This window comes from Aotus nancymaae, unplaced genomic scaffold (assembly GCF_030222135.1).
Source record: "Aotus nancymaae isolate 86718 unplaced genomic scaffold, 86718_ANA_hifiasm-v0.15.2.pri h1tg000009l, whole genome shotgun sequence".
NCBI classification, from domain to species: domain Eukaryota; kingdom Metazoa; phylum Chordata; class Mammalia; order Primates; family Aotidae; genus Aotus; species Aotus nancymaae.
Genome location: NW_026988420.1, coordinates 8,523,092 through 8,543,108, shown reverse-complemented (window position 1 = coordinate 8,543,108; position 20,017 = coordinate 8,523,092). Strand labels below are relative to the sequence as shown.

The window sequence follows — 20,017 nt, the reverse complement described above, 5'->3', positions numbered from 1 at the left end:
GGCTCCTGACCTTCAGGTCTGTGGGGCAGAGTGCAGGTGCCTGGGTCTCTGTTACTCTTCTCAGAGTTAGTGCTTCCTGTCTTTGGTCTATTTTACTATTTTTTTTTTTAAAGAATCCCCTAAAACTAAAATGTACACTCCCTGAGGCCGGAGCGCTGCCTGCCGGAACACAGAGCAAAGGAAGCAGCGGAGTGAACGAGCGTGCAGGGAACCGCGGCATGTGTGCAAACAGAGCGGCCCTCCCCACATACGCAGCTCCGTGGCACCAGAACAGGCCCCCCGGGGCTCCACTCCTGGTCCAGCCCTGCTCCCAGCAGGGTGCCCAGGGGACACGCAAGGCCCCGACAGACTGGGGTATAGCGCCCGGAACAGTACTCAAGGGTGTGGACACCATGAGTGCCCAGAAGTAAAGAGACCGGCCAGTTGGCAACACTTTAGTTCTCAGATTTTTCTTTTTTATTTGAGACAGTCTTGCTCTGCACCCAGGCTGGAGTGCAGTGGCACCATCACAGCTCACTGTAGTCTCCACCTCCTGGGATTAAGCAATCATGCCACCTCTACCTCCCAAATGGCTGGGACTATAGGCCCACACAACCATGCCTGGCTGATTTTAAAACTTTTGTTTTTAAAAATAGCAAGGGGTCTTGCTATGTTGCCTAGGCTGGTCTAGAACTCCTGGCCTCATGCAATCCTCCCACCTTAAAGTTCTCAGATTTACTCTATTGAATTTTGCCACACCTGCCTTAAGAAAGTATATCAAACCCAGACTGGTGGTGCATACCTGTAAGTCCCAGTTACCTTGGGAGGCAGAGGTGGGAGGTTGCTTAGCCCAGTGGTATGAGGTTACAGAGAAAAACAAAAAAAGCGTATCAATCTCACCAGTAAGAAAACTCGTCTACTTTAATGAACCTAGTCTACTCTTTGAACTCTATAGATTCCCAATTTCTTTTTGATAAAAGTGTAGAGGTTGGATCAAATACCACTACTACTGATGATGATGGTACATAAAAGTAACAGCTGACATTCATCAAGCAGTCACCATGCACCAGACTCAGTGTTGGGTACTTTATGTGTCACTTAATTCTTTAGGACCCTTAATGGCAGAGAATATTATCAGTCCTAGTTTACAGATGAGGAAACAAGGGCACAAAGAGTTAAATAATTTGTTCACAAGTCACACAGGAAGTGGTGGACTCAGGATTTCTTCTTGACCCCTAAGACCTGAATAGCCACCGTCAGTGACTTTCGTGAGGCATGAAATGCAGCGCCTACCTGTGCACAGCAGAATCTTGCCCTGAGTCAGGTACTTGATGGTTTCTGATGTTTTTCTGAGACATTCCTCGGAAAGATAGGGAGGATCTGCTATTACGATGTCAAAACTATGTGCAGGGATTCTTTGGGGTAAGTCCAATGGGTGATTGTAATCATAGAAAATAAACTCCTCTCCATACATGGCAAATCTTTTGTCATATTCAAAGATGTATACAGAAAAGTCTTCTCTGCACATCTCTCTGAGTTTCTGGTAAACACTGGGAGCACTCACACATGCGATTCTAGAAGACACAATGAACACACTCATGAAACATCTTTAATAGAGAGATTACAGTGTTAACAACTACTTCACTAAAAAATACATAGGTCTGAATGCTCAGATTTTCTTACAGGAAATAATAATGGAAACTAGTGTAATAGTCAATGTTGAGAAAAAACTTTATAGTATCTCCCTTTTAAGGAATTTGGTACTTAAAAGTCTGCATCTTCTTCTACATAGATGATAAAGAGAAGAAAAAGCAAAAAAAAAAAATCTGTATCCCTTTTTTTTTTTTTTTTTTTTTTTTTTTTTTTTTTTTGAGATGGAGTCTCACTCTGTTACCAAGGCTGGAGGGCAGTGGCATGATCTTGGCTCACTGCAACCTCTGCCTCCTGGGTTCAAGTGATTCTCCTGCTACTCCTCCCGAATAGCTGGGATTACAGGCACATGACACTGCACCTGGGTAATTTTTTTTGTATTTTTAGTAAAAAATGGGTTTTCATCATGTTGGCCAGGCTGGCCTTGAACTCCTGACCTCAAGTGATCTGCCCGCCTCAGCCTCCCAAAGTGCTGAGATTACAGGTGTAAGCCACCGTGCCCAGCCTGTAACTTAGAAATATAAAGACAAGAAACAGGTTAGAAAATGTTAAAAGGAACAGAGATAAGATATTCCACAATGAATAGAGTTCTGAGTGGGTCTCTAAACTCAGTGTTGAAGTGGGTCTTAATTTGTTATATGCTGCAAACCATGACCTACAATTTTTGCAGATTACAGTTCAGACTTCTTTACAAACCATCTGTCATCCAGGAAGGACATTCAAAATATTACATGAGATTATAAGCCAACAAGAGAAATCTGAATCTCACCTGCCACCTTCTCCTACAGCTGCAATTGCCTCCTGTGCAAGTTGCAGAGCAGTTTCCTGACTATACCAGAACTGACTCAATTGCTGTAACAGAGAAATGGGTTGATAGCATTTTAGAACTGGCGTACACACTTTGTTCTTTGAATTCACATCTACTATACCAGTGGTCATATATTTTTAAAAAATTGTTTTGAAACTTAATACAAGCCCCTAATAAATTAGTGGAATCTAAGCATTGAGTATCAATCACAAAAGAAGACCACCAGTGTTTTTCCTGATAGAACATACCCACACCTTTGTATGAGTTTTGCCAAAAAAAAAAAAAGAACTTGAATCTGCTTAAGCTTCTAGGTTCAACTAGCAATGAACAGAATTACAAACACAGAGGATGGAAGAATGAGTTCATTAACACCAGAGGATGCAATCAGCAAAGACCGTGCCCCTTGTCCACAGCCTCATTTCACCTTATACGTGTTTCCTAAATTGCTTGCTTTTCCCTTGGGGGCAAGTTTTTCATTTTGCTCCTTCTGTTTCATCCTGATTGATGATTTTAAAAAACTTTCTAGTGATCTTTAATTATCTATTCATATTTATAAATTAAGCAGGAGTTTAATGAAAAAGGTAGTGTGGTTTTCCTCTGTAATCATACAAACCCATTTCTCCAACAGGCCTCTCTCTTCCCTGAATGGCCCTGAATGACCCTGAATGGCAGGGCTGGGGGCAGCCATTTGCATGGGGCATGCCAACTGGGGGTTCTCCGCTTTAAAAATCTGCCCTGTGTGGGAACAACTCAAATGCCTATCAACTGATGGATGGACCCACAAAATGTGGTACATCCATACAATGGAATATTATTTGGCCATAAAAAGGAACAAGGTACTGATATATGCTATATGGATCAGCCTTGGAAACATTACACTGAACAAAAGAAATCAGACACAAAAGGCCACATATTGTGTGACTCCATTTAGATGAAATGTCCAAAGTAGCAAGTCTACAGAGACAGAAAGTAGATTAGTGGTTGGCAGGCATTGGGAGGATTGGGAAATTAGGAGGTAACAGCTGAAGGACATAAGGTTTCTTTTAGAGGGAATGAAAATATTCTAAAATTGACTGTGGTGACAGTTGGACCCACCTGTGAATTTACTAAAAACCATTCACTTATATACTTTTAAAAGATGAATTTATGGTATGTGAATTCTATCTCAACAAAACTGAGATCTACTGAAATAAAGAGAGCTTTACTCAGAGTATGGAGGACTTTTGTGTACTTCCTTCCTGAAAGGAGGTACCTTTTTCCTATGGTGAAGCTCTGAAGTTATCTTAGATTATATTCTATATCTCTTTCTGGCTTTCCTATCAAATTAGGGCATCCCAAAGCAGATTCTTGGTGAAAACTCCTCTGGGATTCAGTCTGGAGGCAAGTACCTCTGATGCTATGTATGCCTTCAGGATACGATCAGAAGAAATAAAAGAGACCAAGTGGCCCAAAGATATCAGCAGGCCATCCTTGAATTAATCACGCAGAAATCGGCCCATGAGCTACTTTTACCACTTATGTTCACAGGCTCTGAGTTTGGAACCCAGAGTCTCTGGTTCTTTTCTGGAAGGACTCTCATCTGTGCTGCAGTTCTCAGAGAGGCTGGTAGTTTTCTCTGCTGTTCCACAGACCATCTTACATCCATTTTCTTTCTTCCAGAAATTTACTGAAATTCCTGTCAATAGCATCCTTCGTTTCTTTGTTGTTTTTTTTAACACTGGAATTATTTTTTTAAAACATCTTTACTCTTCATTTAATGGAAAAGAAAAGTGATCATTGAGGTGACTAGTCCACCATCTTGAGTCGGAAAGTAATAATTATACTTAGTAGATACAAACCCAAATTTTACCTCTTCAAACTTGACTTTGTAACCTAACATTGTAAGGCATCATAGCTGCGTTTCTTAAATAAAACTAAGAAACTCTATACTTGACCCTTTTTCAGTGTTCTAGAGTTTATTATTTCCCCTTTGACAGTGATTTAATTACTCCCGTTTTCACTGTTACATACATGCCACAATGACTATTCTAAATATCCCTCTTGTATACATGTGCATATAACCCTTTGTAGAGATTTTTAGAAATGGAATTCCTAGTTGCAGGGCATGCACAGTCTATATTTTGGTAAATATTGCCAAATTGCACTCCAAAAAGGTTGGGCCAATTAAAAAAAACTACCAACAGTATTTTACTCTTTTAATTTGCACTTCTCTATTGTACAGTTGAACATCTTCTCCTGTATTTAATAATTCATTTTTATTTTTCTTTTGTCAACTGGTTCTAGCCTTCCCTAATTTTTCACAGGGTTTACTGTTTTAATTCTGATTTATAGAAGCTCTTTAGATAGTCTGTGAGAAAAAAAATGACAGGTGTCAAATAGAACTAGCTTGCAACTAGTACCTAGGTCCAGGTATTCCCTACTTAACAGAAACTATTTCAAAGAACATCAACATCAGACTGAGTTATTCCTGTGATGGAGCAAGACAAAAATATGACCATTCTAAAAAATAAAAATTTTAAAAAAATGACCATTCTGTAATCATATCTGAGTGCAGATAAAAGAAGAACACTGTGCAAATCACAAAAATGATGATGAATGCCTCTTTACCAGCTAGCATGAGTGCCTGCTGATACTTACCAATTACACCTTTAACTTCATTTGATTCCTCCCACCTCCTAGATAATAATTATTCTGGCTTTTTGACAAACTTGCTCCAACACCTAATGCAAGCCAACATCACAAAATAATCTCCTCTTAGCAGCCTCCTACTAAAACATCCCACAGGCTGCCCATGGTGCACAGCCTCTCTTGTTCCAACGAGTTTGCCTACAGGTGTGTTTCCTGGTATCTTTCGCTGGTGGACACGGACATGTGGATACTAACCCTTTGCTCTCAAGCATGACACAAATATTTTCTCCTCATCTTTCTCCTGTCTCTTAAACTTGTTTATGGTATCTTCTGTTATCAATAAGTTTCTAATTTTATATTGTCAACTTTATCAATCTTCTCCTTTATGACTTCTTAGTTTTGACTTGTTTTTCTACCTTAAACCATAAAAATATTATCCTATATTTTCTTTTAATATTTTATTTATTTATTTATTTGTTTATCTACTTATTTATTTATTTATTTATTTTTGAGACAGAGTTTCACTCTGTTGCCCAGGCTGGAGTGCAGTGGTGCAATCTGGTCTCACTGCAACCTCCACCTCCGAAGTTCAAGCGATTCTCCTGCGTCAGCCTCCCAAGTAGCTGGGATTACAGGCACCCACCACCAGGTCTGGCTAGTTTTTGTATTTTTAGTAGAGACGGGGTTTCACCATGTTAATCAGGCTGGTCTCAAACTCCTGACCTCAAGTGATCTGCCTGCCTTGGCCTCCTAAAGCACTGGGATTACAAGCATGAGCCACCACGCCTGGCCTAATACTTTTATTATTTTTGTCTAGCTCTTTACTCTACCTTGACTTTAATTTTGTGCATGGATTATGATGATTTTTTTTTCCCCCAAACCTAGGATACATCAGGATTCAATTCACACCTGTCACTTTCTCTAGGTGGGTTTTCTTGACTTCCCCTCCACCTCAAAAGTCTCAGGAGGTGTCCTTGCATTTTGCTCCCCATTTTGCTCCAATCATCACTTTTGTCTCAGAACAGTTTGCTTGAGAGCAAGGGCAGTGTTTTATTTATTGTTCTACTACACCTGACCTTTTTTGTTTTGTTTTGTTTTTGAGATGGAGTCTCACTCTGTCACCCAGGCTGGAGTGCAATGACTCGATCTCGGCTCACTGCAACCTCTGCCTCCTGAGTTCAAGCCATTCTCCTGCCTCAGCCTCCCGAGTACCTGGGACTACAGGCACGTGCCACCACATCCGGCTAATTTTTTTTTTTTTTTTTAGTAGAGATGGGGTTTCACTGTGTTAGCCAGGATGGTCTCGATCTCCTGACCTCATGATCCGTCTGCCTCGGCCTCCCAAAGTGCTGGGATTACAGGCGTGAGCCACTATGCCCGGCTTTTTTTTGTATTCTTATTTTAATTTTACGTTCTAGGATACATGTGCAGAATGTGCAGGTTTGTTGCATAGGTATACATGTACCATGGTGGTTTGGTGCACCGATCAACCCATCATGTAGGTTTTAAGCCCCGCATGCATTAGGTGTTCGTCCTAATGCTCTCCCTTCCCTTGTCTCCCACCCCTTACAGGCCCCGGTGTGTGATGTTCTCCTCTCTTTGTCCAGGTGTTCTCATTCTCAACTCTCACTTATGAGTGAGAACATGCAGTGTTTGGTTTTCTGTTCCTTGTTAGTTTGCTGAGAATGATGGCTTCCAGCTTCATCCACATTCCTGCAAAGGAGATGAACCCATTCTTTTTTACGGCTACATAGTATTTCATGGTGTGTATGTGCCACATTTTCTTTTTCTAGTCTATCAGTGATGGGCATTTGGGTTGGTTCCAAGTCTTTGCTATTGTAAATCATGCTGTAATAAACATACATGTGCATGTGTCTTTATAGTAGAATGGTTTACAATCTTTCGAGTATACACTCAGTAATGGGTCAAATGGTATTTCTGGTTCTAGATCCTTGACGAATTGCCACACTGTCTTCCACAATGGTTGAACTAATTTACACTCCCACCAACACTGTAAAAGCGTTCCTATTTCTCCACAGCCATGCTAGCATGTTGTTCCCTGAGTTTTTAATAATTACCATTCTAACTGGCGTAAGATGATATCTCATTGTGGTTTTGATTTGCATTTCTCTAATGACCAGTGATGATGAGCTTTTGTTCATGTTTCTTGGCTACATAAATGTCTTTCCTTCTTTTGAGAAGTCTCTGTTCATATCCTTCACCCACTCTTTGATGTTTTTTTTCCTTGTAAATTTAAGTTCCTTGTAAATTCTGGATATTTGACCTTTGTCAGATGAGCCGATTGCAAAAATTTTATCTCATTCTGTAGGCTGCCTGTTCACTCTGATGATAGTTTCTTTTGCTGTGCAGAAGCTCTTTAGTTTAATTAGATCCCATTTTGTCAATTTTGGCTTTTCTTGCAATTGCTTTTGGTGTTTTAGTCATGAAATCTTTGCCCATACCTATGTCCTGAATGGTATTGCCTAGGTTTTCTTCTAGGGTTTTTACAGTTTTGGGTTTTACGTTTAAGTCTTTAATCATCTTGAGTTAATTTTTGTATAAGGTGTAAGGAAGGGGTACAGTTTCTCTTTTCTACATATAGCTAACCAGTTTTCCCAGCACCATTATTAAATAGTGAAACCTTTCCCCATTGCTTGTTTTTGTAAGGTTTGTCAAAGATCAGATGGTTGTAGATGTGTAGTGTTATATCTGAGGTTTCTGTTGTGTTTCATTGGTTTATATATCTGTTTTGGCACCAGTGCCATGCTGTTTTAGTTCCATAGCCTTGCAGTATAGTTTGAAGTCAGGTAGCATGATGCCTCCAGCTTTGTTCTTTTTGCTTAGAATTGTCTTGGCTATATGAGCTCCTTTTTGGTTACACATGAAATTTAAAGTAGGTTTTTCTAATTCTACAAAGAAAGTCAATGGTAGCTTGATAGGAACAGCATTGAATCTATAAATTACTTTGGGTAGTATGGCCATTTTCACAATATTGATTCTTCCTGTCCAAGAGCATGGATTTTTTTTTCCATTTGTTTATGTCCTCTCTTATTTCCTTGAGCAGTGGTTTGTAGTTCTCCTTAAAGAGGTCCTTCACATCCCTTGTAAGTTGTATTCCTAGGTATTTTATTCTCTTTGTAGCAACTGTGAATGGGAGTTCACTCATGATTTGGCTCTCTGCTTGTCTATTATTGGACCTTTTAAAAGGTTTATCTGGATGATCTTACTAATATGGAATGATTCTACATCACTCAAAACAAGATGGCAGGCCAGACACGGTGGGTCACACCTATAATACTAGCACTTTGGGAGGCCGAGACAGGTGGATCACAAGGTCGGGAGTTCAAGACTAGCCTGGCCAAGATAGTGAAACCCTGTCTCTACTAAAAATACAAAAATTATCTGGATATGGTGGTGGGTGCCTGTAATCCCAGCTACTCAGGAGGCTGAGGCAGAGAATCGTTTGAACCTGGGAGGTTGCAGTGAGCCTAGACTGGACCACTGCACTCCAGCCTGGATGACAGAGTGAGACTCTGTCTCAAAAAAAAAAAAAAAAAAAGGTGGCATTCCAAAACAACTATAACAATTAAAACAAGGTACAATTCAAAATGGCAAGTGGTATGAATGAAACATATATAGCACACCTTTAAACCAATAAACATTTACTGAATATAATGAAAAACAGAATTGCTTCAAATATTTCCCATCTGGATGTCTGCATGCTATTTACTGAATATTTACTTATAAGCCCAGTTTTAAAATGTTTCCAAAGATAAAATGTACATATACATGTGGATATATGTATTTATTAATTCACATCTATGTCTGTCTATCCATTCTTATCTACAGGAAAAATGCCTAGCTCTGACCTCTACCTCTGCAAAGGACAGCTGGAAGAAAGCTCCTAGCATATAGAGAATGGAAGGGCTTTTGAGTTGATTTGGGAGGTAGCAGATACTGTCAGATACATGCACCATAAGTGGTAAGAGTTGTCTGCTGATTGACTACTGAACTGCCCTTCTTCCCTCACTCCAACACCATCAGGGCACAATGATAGATTTTGGCTCTCCTCGTATTACTCCATAAAGATAAAGAGTCTCACTCCTTTTTAAAGGTATTTGAAATACAACCTTATTCTGATTCTAAAGGAAAAGGAATAAGAACCAGAGTAACAAGATTTCACCACTGAGCACTGTGATGTGATTGCAGCCGTCTTGTATTTGAAACTCAAGGAATCACCTGCATTCCAAAACAGCTAAATTTGCAAATTCAAACAATTAAGATATTTTTAAAACTGTGACATTCACTCTGAAGCCCATTCATCTCCTTCAGCAGCCCACAGATGAAGCACATGTTCTACTTACCTAGATAATAAATGGGCACACATGCTGCACTGCTGATATCACAGGACAAATAAAACTAGGCTTCTGATGCTGAGCTCCAGCTTCATTCTTACAGGTCATCATCCTCATCAGGGAGATGATGATGTCTGAGCAACCTCTATCCAAATCGTGCTCATACTGCACAGCCAAAGCTGGGTCCATGACAGCCTCTAGTGAGGCAAGGGCAGGTATGCCAACAAACTCCAAGTTAGGGTCTCTAATGAGCTTCCTAGAAAGCCAGAGGAAGAGCTTTTCAAAGTTGTTGTAACTTTAGGCAGAAATGTCATAGTACTGAAGATTCTTCTTTCGGTGGAAAACAACAGATTTTGCCTTCACTTTCCTGTCCGTAACACCCACTTGGTTGCCCTCAACACAATGGGGATATTTTCGCATAGACATACCAGATCTCTGTGCCAGTTAGGCACATTCTTTTAAGTAACTCTTGATGTCACATCAAACATTATAATGGCATGCTGGGCCTGGATATAATAGCCATCTCTCACTCCACCCAATTTCTTCTGCCTGGGTGCATCCCATACGATGAATGGGTCCTCTGGTGTGCAACGCAAGGCAATGAACCTCAGTACCCAAGGTAACCACATACTCCTCAAATTCACCAGTCAACTGACATTTCATAAATGTAGTTTTTCCAGTACCACCATCACCAACCAATACAAGTTTGAACTGGACTTGAGACTCTCCTTGGTCAGTCATCATGATGTTCATTCCAGAAGCATCTTTGTGCCTGTCCAACTGAGGAGAATCCTGCTCTTAATATGTTACAGGAACATGGCTTTAAAAATTAACAGCACTACTAAGCTTATAAAGGAAAACAATAGTCTTCTATCCCATGACTCCTTGCCATTGACGCTCACTCCTCAGAAGCAAGCATTTTCAACTCTCGGCTCTTCCTCTGATCATTTATCCCCACATCTCTAAATACTATGTTTTAAATGCTATTCCTTGATAATCCATCTTATATATATGATGTACTTATTGTGACAGATGAGGATTTTGCTCTTATACACATCATTTACCTTTCCTTCACCCTCCCAATATAGTTTTTTGGGTTTATTATTTATTTATTTATTGAGACAGAATCTCACTCTGTCACCCAGGCTGGAGTGCAGTGGCACGATCTTGCTCACTGCAACCTCTGCCTCCCAGGCTCAAGTGATCCTCCCACCTCAGCCCCCCAAGTAGCTGGGATTACAGGCATGTACCACCATACCTGGCTAATTTTTGTATTTTGAGTAGACATGGGGTTTTGCCATGTTGGCCAGGCTGGTCTCGAACTCCTGACCTCAGGAGATCTGCACCCCCATAGGGCTCCCAAAGTGCTGGAATAACAGGCATGAGCCACTGTGCCTAGCCCCAATGTAGTTTTAAAGCAAGTTTTGTTTGGTTAGAATTAAGTGTCAGTGTTCATTACTAAGCCAAGTGGTATACTATAATTGTATTTCCTTTCAGTAGAATTTCTTTTTGTTTTTCCTAGAGTAAGTAAATGCATGACTGTTTCATTTGCTTGGTTAGTTTGTATTTATCCCTAAATCTCCTAATGTCCTCTATTGGCCTTTCAATATAATTTTCTACATATCGGATATCCTATCACTTTCATTTTTTCCCCTGATGATCTCTATCCTGGAACATGCCATCCTCCTACTACAATCTGGATCAACTTCTCTCCAGACTTGCAGCACAACTGTTACACTGGGACATTCTGTGTCACCATCATCCTGGGAATTCCCTCTCCTACTATATGCATCAGATTTCCTATTCCTTGGAGCTCATGTATTGTTTCTTCTCACTTGCAGCAAACCCTCCTGCAGCTCATGAGAAGTGCATAGGAGGTAAATGTAACGAGACTTGTAAAATCTAAAATGTTTTTATTTTATCCTTACATGAGTAATAGGTTAGCTACATATAGAATTCTAGACTATAGCTTGGTATGGTTGTATGTGTGTAATCCCAGCTACTCAGGAAGCTGAGTGGGAGGACTGCTTGATTCCAGGAGTTTGAGACTAGCCTGGGCAACATAGTGAGATTCCATTTCAAAAAAAAAAAAAAAGAAAAGAAAATTCTAGGCTGAACAAAGTTTTCACTCAAAATATGGAAGCCATCATTCTATTTTTTAACATTTCTAATAAAGCTATTGAGAAGTGCAATGTAATTCATAGTCCTGAGACTTTGTAGAAAACCTGTTTTTCTTCTGGAAGGTTCTAGGATCTTGTTTGTCATCTGTATCCATAATTTTCACAATCATCATAATCATGTGTCTTAGTGAGGGTCTTTATTTCTTGGAAACTTCTAATATTCTTTAAAGCTTTCCTTCCTTCTTCATTTTTTGTTCCATTTTTCTGGAATCTTATTTGCTGAACATTGAGCCTCCTGGATTTATCTGCTAGTTTTCCAATGTCTTCTTTCCTAATTGCACATATTTATAGGGTACATGTGATATTTTGTTACATGCACAGAATGTATAATAATCAAGTCAGAGTATTTAGGGTATCTATTACCTTGAGTATTTATCATGTGTTGGGAACATTTCAAGTCCTCTCTGCTAGCAATATTGCAATATACAATACACTGTTATGAACTATAGTCACCCTGCTCTGCTCCAGAACATTAGATCTTATTCATTCTATTTAACTATATGTTTGTACTCACTTACCAATCTCTTTTAATCATCCACATCCCCACAACCCACACAACCTTCCCAGTCTGTGGTATCTATCATTCTATTCTCTAACTTGATGACATCAACATTTTTAGCCTTCATATATAAAAACATGCAATACTTGTTTTTCTGTGCCTGGCTTATTTCACTTAACATAGTGACCTCCCAGTTCCATCCATGTTGCTGCAAATGACATGATTTCACTATTTTTTTTTTTATGGCTAAACAGCATTCCATTGTGTATATATACCACATTTTCATTATCTATTAATTTGTTGATGGACAGGTAGATTCCTATCTTTGTTATTGTGAATAATGCTGCAAGAAACATGAGAGAGCAGGTACCTTTTTGATAAACTAATTTCTTTTCCTTTGAATAAATATTCAGTAGTGACATTGCGAGATCATATGGTAGTTCTGGTTTTAGTTTTTTGAGAAATCATCATACTGTTTTCCATAGAGGCTATACTAATTTACATTCCCACCAACAAGTGTAAAGAGTTCCATTTTCTCCACACGTTTACTAGTATCTGCTATTTTTAATCTTTTAATAATAGCCATTCTGGGGTAATGTTACATCTCAGTGTGGTTTTGACTTGCATTTCCCTAATGATTAGTAATGTTGAGCCTTTCCTCATATACCAGTTTGCCATTTGTATGCCTTCTTTTGAGAAATGTCTATTCAGATCCTTTGCCTATATTAATGGGATTATTTGGTTTTTAAATTTTGCTTGAGTTTCTTATATATTCTAGATATTAGTCCCTTGTCAGATTAATAATTTTCAAATATTGTATACTACTCAATGGGTTGCCTCTCCATTCTGCTGTTTTCTTTGCTGTGTAGAAGCATTTAAATTTCATATAGTCCCATTTGTCTATTTTTGTTTCTTGTACACTTTTGAAGTCTTAGCCATAAAATATTTGCCTAGACTAATGTTCTGAAGTGTGTCCCCTATGTTTTTTTCTAGAAGTCTTATAGTTTTAGGCCATATGCTTAAGTGTAATCCATCTTGAGATCATTTTTGCATATGGTAAGAGCTAGGGGTCCTGTTTCATTCTTCTGCATATAGATATCTAATATTTATAGCACCATTTATTGAAGAGGGTATCCTTTCCCCACTGTATGTTCTTGGCATCTTTGTCAAAAATCAGTTGGCTATAGTTATGTGAATTAATTTCTGGGATCTCTATTCTGTTCCATTGGTCTATGTGTCTGTTTTAATACCGATATCATGCTGTTTTGGTTACTATAGCCTTGTAACATAATTTGAACTCAGGTAGTGTGATGCCTCCACCCTTGTTCTATTTGCTTAGGATTACTTTGGCCATTCAGGCTGTTTTTCAGTTCCATAGCCATTTCAAAACTTTTTTTCTATTTCTGTGAAAAATGACATTAGTATTGACAGGGACTGTAGTGAATATATACATTGTTTTGGGTATAATGATCATTTTAACTATGATTATTCTTTCAATCCATGAACATGGGATGTCTTTCCATTTGTTGCTATCTTCAATTTATTTCCTCAGAGTTTTGCAGTTTTCCTTGTAGACACCTTTCACCTCCTTGGTTAAATTTATTACTAGGTATTTCTTTTTTTGTAGCTATTGTAAATGGGATTGCTGTCTTGATTTCTTTCTCAGCTAGTTCATTAATGGTGTATGGAAATGCTACTGATTTTTGTGTTGATTTTGTATCCTGCAACTTTACTGACTTTATAAGATCTAAAAGTTTTTTCCCGGAGTCTTTAGGTTTCTCTTGGTGTAAGATCATGTCATCTATAAAGAGGGACAATTTGACCTCCTATTTTCCAATTTAGATGCTTTTTATTTTTTTTTTCCTGATTGTCCTAGTAAGGATTTCCAGTACTATGTTACATAGCAGTGGTGGAAGTGGGCATGCTAATCTTGTTCCTGATCTCAGAGAAACGAATTTCAGCTTTTCCCATTCAGTATGATGTTAGCTGTGGGTTTATCATATATAGCCTTTATTACGATGAGGTATGTTCCTTTCTGCCTAGTTTGTTGAGAGTTTTTTATCATGAAGGGATGAATTTTTTAAAATGCTTTTTCTGCAGCTATTGAGATGATCATATAATATTTATTCTTCAGTTTATTGATGTGAGTATTATGTTTATTGATTTGCAGGTGTTAAACCTTCCTTGCATCTCTAGGATAAATCCCACATGATCATGGTGTAATTTTTTCTTGATATACTATTGGATTCTATTTACTAGTATTTTGTTGAGGATTTTTGTGTCTACATCTGGAATACTGGCCTATAATTTTCTTTATTTCTTACATACTGGTTTTGGTGTCAGGATAATGCTGGCTTCACAGAATGAGTTAGGGAGAATTCTCTCCACTTCAAACTTCTGGAATAATTTAAAGATAATTGGTATTGATAATTCTTTGTAAGTTTGGTAGAATTCAGCAGTAAAGCCACCTGGTCCAGGATTTCAGTTGTAATGTCACCTTTATTTCTGATTTTATTTATTTTTGTCTTTTTTCTTGGTTAGACTATCTAGTAGTTTACTAGTTTTGTCTGTTTTTAAAAAGCCAACTTTTCACTGATCCTTTGAATTTTTTTTTTATCTCCATTTTGTTTCATTCTATCTGCTCTTTATTATTTCTTTCCTTCTACTCATTTTGGGACTGGTTTGTTCTTGCTTTTCTAGTTTCCAAAGGTACATTGTTAGATTATTTATTTGAAACCTTCCTACTTCCTAGATATAGATGTTTATTGCTATAAACTTCACTCTTAGCACTGTTTTTGCTGTATTCCATAGGTTTTGTTATGTTATACTTTGACTTTCCATTGTTTCAAAAAATTTTTTGATTTCCTCTTTAATTTCATACCTGACCTAATGATCATTCAGGAGCATATTTGAATTTCCTGTATTTTTAGTTTCTGAAGTTCCTCCTGTTATTGATTTCTAGTTTTATTCTGTTATGACCTGAGAAGATACCTGACATTTAAATTTTTCAAAAATTGTTGAGACTTGTTTTCTGTCCTAACATATCCATCCTGGAGTATGTTCCATGTGATGATGAGAAGAAGGCACATTCTGTAGCTGTTGGATGATATGTTCTGTAAACATCTCTTAAAGTCTATTTGGTCTAAAGTGCAGTTTAAGTACAATGTTTCTTGGTTAATCTTCTATGTAGATGATCTCTCTAATGTTGGAGTATCCAGTTATCACTGTATTGATGTCTATCTCTCCTTGTAGATGTAATAAGATCTGCTTTATATATCAGGTGCTCCAGTGTTGGGTCCATACATGTTTAGAATCATTATATACTCTAGCTGAATTCATCCCTTTATCATTATATAATAACCTAGTTTCTTTGTACTGTTTTTGACTTAAAATCTGCTTTATCTGATATCAGCATAGCTAGTGCTGCCTGTTTTTTATTTCCTTGTGCATGGAATATGTTTTTCCATCCCTTTACTTTCAGTCTGTATGTCTTTACAGGTGAGATGAGTTTCTTGTAGGCAGCATGTATGTGGATCAAGTGTTTTTTTTTTTTTCTTTTGTTGTTTTCTTCTGGTTCATGTTCTCTCATGAGGTTGCAAGGTTTTTTTCTTTAAATCTGTTCAGGCAGTCTCTATCTTCTAAGGGGAAAGTGTAATCCATTTACATTCAAGGTTGTCATTGATATGTGAGGGCTTATTATTATCATTTTATTTATTTTTTTCTGGTTGTCTTGTATATCCTTTGTTCCTTTCTTTCTCCCTTACTGTTTATCATTACGGTTTGGTGGTTTTCTGTGTTTGCTTTACCAGTGGGTTTTATACTTTAGCATGTTTTCCATGATGGTAGATTTCATCCTTTTGGTTCAATGCATAGGACTCCTTTAAGTATTTCTTATAGGGCTGGTCTAGAGGTGATGAATTTCCTCAGCTTTTACTTGTCTGGGAGTCTTGATTTCTCTTTCATTTATGAAGAACAATTTTGCTGAGTAAACAATCTTTTGCTGGCTTTTTTTTTTCTTTCAGCACTTTGAATATATCACCCCATTCTTTCCTGGCATGTAAGATTTCTGCAGAGAATATGCTGTTAGTCTGATGAGGGTTCCCTTATAAGTGAATAGACACTTTTGTCTTGTTTTTTTTTTTTTTTTTAATCATTTCATCTTGGATTCATGATAAAATTGTCTTGCTGTTTTTACAATTCTCTCTTTGCCTTTTGACTCCTGACAGTTTGACAATAACATGTCATGAAGAAGACTTTTTTGAATTTAATCTGTTTGGGAATCTCTAATCTTCCTGTATGTGGATGTCTAAATCTCTTGTTAGACTTGGGGAAGTTTTCAGCTATTATTTCATTAAATAGGTTTTCTATCCCTTTTGTCTTCTCTTTGCCTTCTGGGACACTGAACATTTTTAAAAAGCTGGACATGGTGGCTGATGCCTGTAATCCCAGCACTTCGGGAGGCCAAGGCAGGCAGATTACTTCGAGACCAGGCTGGCCAACATGGTAAAACCCTGTCTCTATCAAAAATGCAAAAAAATTACCCAGGCATGGTGCCTGTAGGCCAAGAAGCTGAAGCACAAGAATTGCTTGAACCCAGGAAGCAGAGATTTCAGTGAGCTGAAATTGCATCACTGCACTCCATCCAGCCTGGGTGACAGAGTGAGATTCCACCTCAGAAAAAAAAAGAAAATTACAAAAAAAATTGGCCACTTATGGTGTCCCTTACATTATGCAGGGGAAGATGGAGCCAAGCTGAGCAGGCCTGTACTCAGGACTCCTAGTGGTGGATGCAGGTGCTGGCTCTGGTTGGCAGGGTCAGAGTAATCCCCAGTTCCCTGGAAAAATGTTCAGGTTGGAACAGCAGTAGCTGTGCTGTTCTTAGGGAGGGTGATGTGGCTTTTAGTGGCAGCAGCCATAAACAGGAGGTTGGGAAGTGAACACTTTAGCCCTAGTCACATCTATAAGCAGGGTAGCCTTTCCTAAGGGTATGTTTAATTGTGCAGTGCTCCTGCTACTGAAGGCAGTGGGGTTGCTTGCCGCCAATGGCTCACACTTCAGCTCTAGTGGCAGCAGACCACAGCAGCCCCAACTGAGTCTGGGGGAAGTCAATGGGGCTCCAGAGATGTGTAGATGCAGGGGCTGTTGGGTGTCATGGCAGGATGCAGTCTTGTCGGCGCTGGGTTCTCAAAATGGTGCCTTGTGTGGGACCTGGCATGTGCTCCCTTTCTGGAGCAATGCCATCACATGGTCTCTAGGCAGCTCCCTATGTTTGTCTCAGGGCCTGTATGGGTCAAAAGGGCTCTCTGTGGATAGGATTGAAAAATCCATGGTGGGAATATAAACTGCTAGAAGTCACTCACTTAGCCTTTCCCCACACTGGGTAGCCTCTCCAGGATCCTAACTGATCCCTGTCAAGCAGACTGCCTCGCTTCCTCTCCTTCCTCACCTTAGGTGTTTCCTGTCACTTCTCTGTTGAATTCCAGCATTCTGTCTAAGGTAATCTATTTGAAGTGAGAATATTGTCTCACTATTTTGGTTCTTTTTTGTTGAGGACGCGAGTATTCAATACCTCTAGTCAGACATCATGGCTAAATTTCGTCTGTCAGTTTTTATGCTTTCTACATTTTCTCAATTTTATAATCAAACCAAACCAAAGTTTCAAAGTTAGAAAAAGTGTTCATTCTAAGCAGTGGGATTAGGACTAGTTTTTACAATTAGAAAAAAAGCACATAGTATTTTAAAAATTAAACAGAAGAAAAAAAGAAAAAGACCACCTCAAGAATAATGCAGTACTTCAAATTTCTTATATTTGTTATTTACAGAAGCATCAAGATAGAAAGTAAACAGACATAAAGAAGAGAAATAGTGAGAAAGAGGCCTTAAAATAAGTGGAACATGTGGAGTAAATGGAAAGAAACATGTTTATCACAGTTAGTTTCAAACAGGGTAAATAGGAAAAGTTTATATAACTTGGAGATCCAAATTGGACACAAAATGTAAAAGACTATTAAAAAAAAGATAAGCATGTAGAAGCTTCCTTTCAGTTGCAAAGTGTTGAAGATACACCTATCATCAAGGAGTAGGCACAGACAAACTTCAAACCTTGTCTGTTTCTCAACTATTTCCTTTAAAAATAAATAAATAAATTTAGGCAGGACGCAGTGGCTCACGCCTGTATTCCCAGCACTTTGAGAGGCCAAGGTGAGCAGATCACTAGGTCAGGAGTTTGAGACCAGCCTGACCAACATGGTGAAACCTTGTCTCTACTGAAAATATAAAAATTAGCCAGGCGTGGTGGCTGGTGCCTGTAATCCTAGCTACTGGGGAAGCTGAGGTGGGAGAATCGCTTGAACCAGGGAGTTGGAAGTTGCAATGAGCTGAGATTGTGCCACTGCACTCCAGCCTGGGCGACAGAGTGAGACTCCATCTCAAAAAGATAAAAATAAATAAAATAAAACAAAAATTTATAGGTTCCAGGTCATGTTATAAGTCTCCTTCAACTCATTTTTTTTTCGAATCCGTATTGTAATTCAGACTATAAAAATATAATTGAAATATATATTATATACCAGAAGCTATTAATATCTTCTTTAAATCTCTTCTCATCAATTCTTCAATACATGTTTTAGTTCCCCCATTTTTGGGCAATGATAATATTTTCTCTTTCACCAGGATTTCTGGGCTCCATAAAAACCAGTAGGGTCTATCTGCATCCAAGAATGAAGCAGAAGTTTGTGTTGGACATAATAAGGTATTATTGACAGAGGCAGACAAATGCCTATGCAGATGGGGTGGATCCCCAGTAAAACCCCACCTCCAAGGCAAAGACAGTTTAAAGCCTGAAAGCCAAGCTACAAGTTAAATCCTTGGACCAGGGCTGGGCGCGGTGGCTCACGCCTGTAATCCCAGCACTTTGGGAGGTTGAAGTGGGCAGATCACGAGGTCAAGAGATCGAGATCATCCTCGCCATGATGAAACCCAGTCTCTACTACAACTGCAAAAATTAGCCAGGTGTGGTGGCACACACCTGTAGTCCCAGCTACTCAGGAAGCTGAGGCGGAAGAATCGCTTGAACCCAGGAGGTGGAGGTTGCAGTGAGCCGAGATTGCGCCACTGCACTCCAGCCTGGTGACAGAGCAAGACTCTGTCTCAAAAAAAAAAAAAAAAAAAAAATCCTTGGACCAGACTGAGAACTTGCCTTCCTGTTTGCACACTTTCCTCTGATTGTTCTCTGCCCTTTACCTATTTTACATATACCTACCCTTTCCTACTTGTTTTTTCCACACTGTTATGCCCACCTTTGAGTGGTGCCTTCACCTTAACCTTTTTTGCACACTCACAAACCAGTCAGCACACACTCCCCATTCTGAGTCCATAAAGGGCCCCAGACCCAGCCACATGGGGTAACCATCCCCCAACCCTGCATCCCCTCTCTGCTGAAAGCAGTTTTCATTGCTCATTAGACTTCTTCCCTGCCTTCCTCATCCTCCAATGTCCACCATATCCTCATTCTTCTTGGACGCAGTACAAGAGCCCTGGGACCTGCCGAACATGAGCTATAACACAGGCAAGCTGGGGCACACCAGCATGGCTGAGCAAGGCCTGGCCAGGTGTTGCTAGCTGAGGGTCCCTGGCTTGCAAAGTGTCCAAGAAGAAAAATCCTGCATCATTATCTCCTTATCTGAAAAACCCCATCTTCTGATCACCAACCAGCCTGATAGAATCAAGAAAAGCTGCATTTATACTGTTCTAAAATGTTCACTGACTGCTTTCTGTCTTAGCTCCCATAGAGAAGTTCAGATCCCAAATGACAGGTGGCAGAGATTCTGGTTAAAAGTGAGACAAACAAACATTGGACTAAGGCACAGAGTAGGTTCCACATCAATTCTTCCTGATGGCTGTGAAATGTATTTACTTA

General features: G+C 39.1%; 1 protein-coding gene and 1 pseudogene across 2 annotated transcripts in view; both read right to left on the bottom strand.

Moving 5' to 3' along the window:
- EEF1AKMT1 (EEF1A lysine methyltransferase 1) overlaps positions 1-20,017 on the bottom strand; it is a 52,790-nt gene that overhangs the window by 2,209 nt on the left and 30,564 nt on the right. For both annotated transcript variants that reach the window (XM_064373542.1, XM_021664911.2), the window contains exons 3-4: positions 2,399-2,481; positions 1,273-1,553 (exon numbers count right to left, since the gene is read on the bottom strand). In XM_064373542.1, coding sequence (XP_064229612.1) covers positions 1,273-1,553; positions 2,399-2,481 — 364 coding nt within the window. The remainder of the gene's footprint in view (positions 1-1,272; positions 1,554-2,398; positions 2,482-20,017) is intronic.
- LOC105710025 (GTP-binding nuclear protein Ran-like) lies at positions 2,399-20,012 on the bottom strand (annotated as a pseudogene).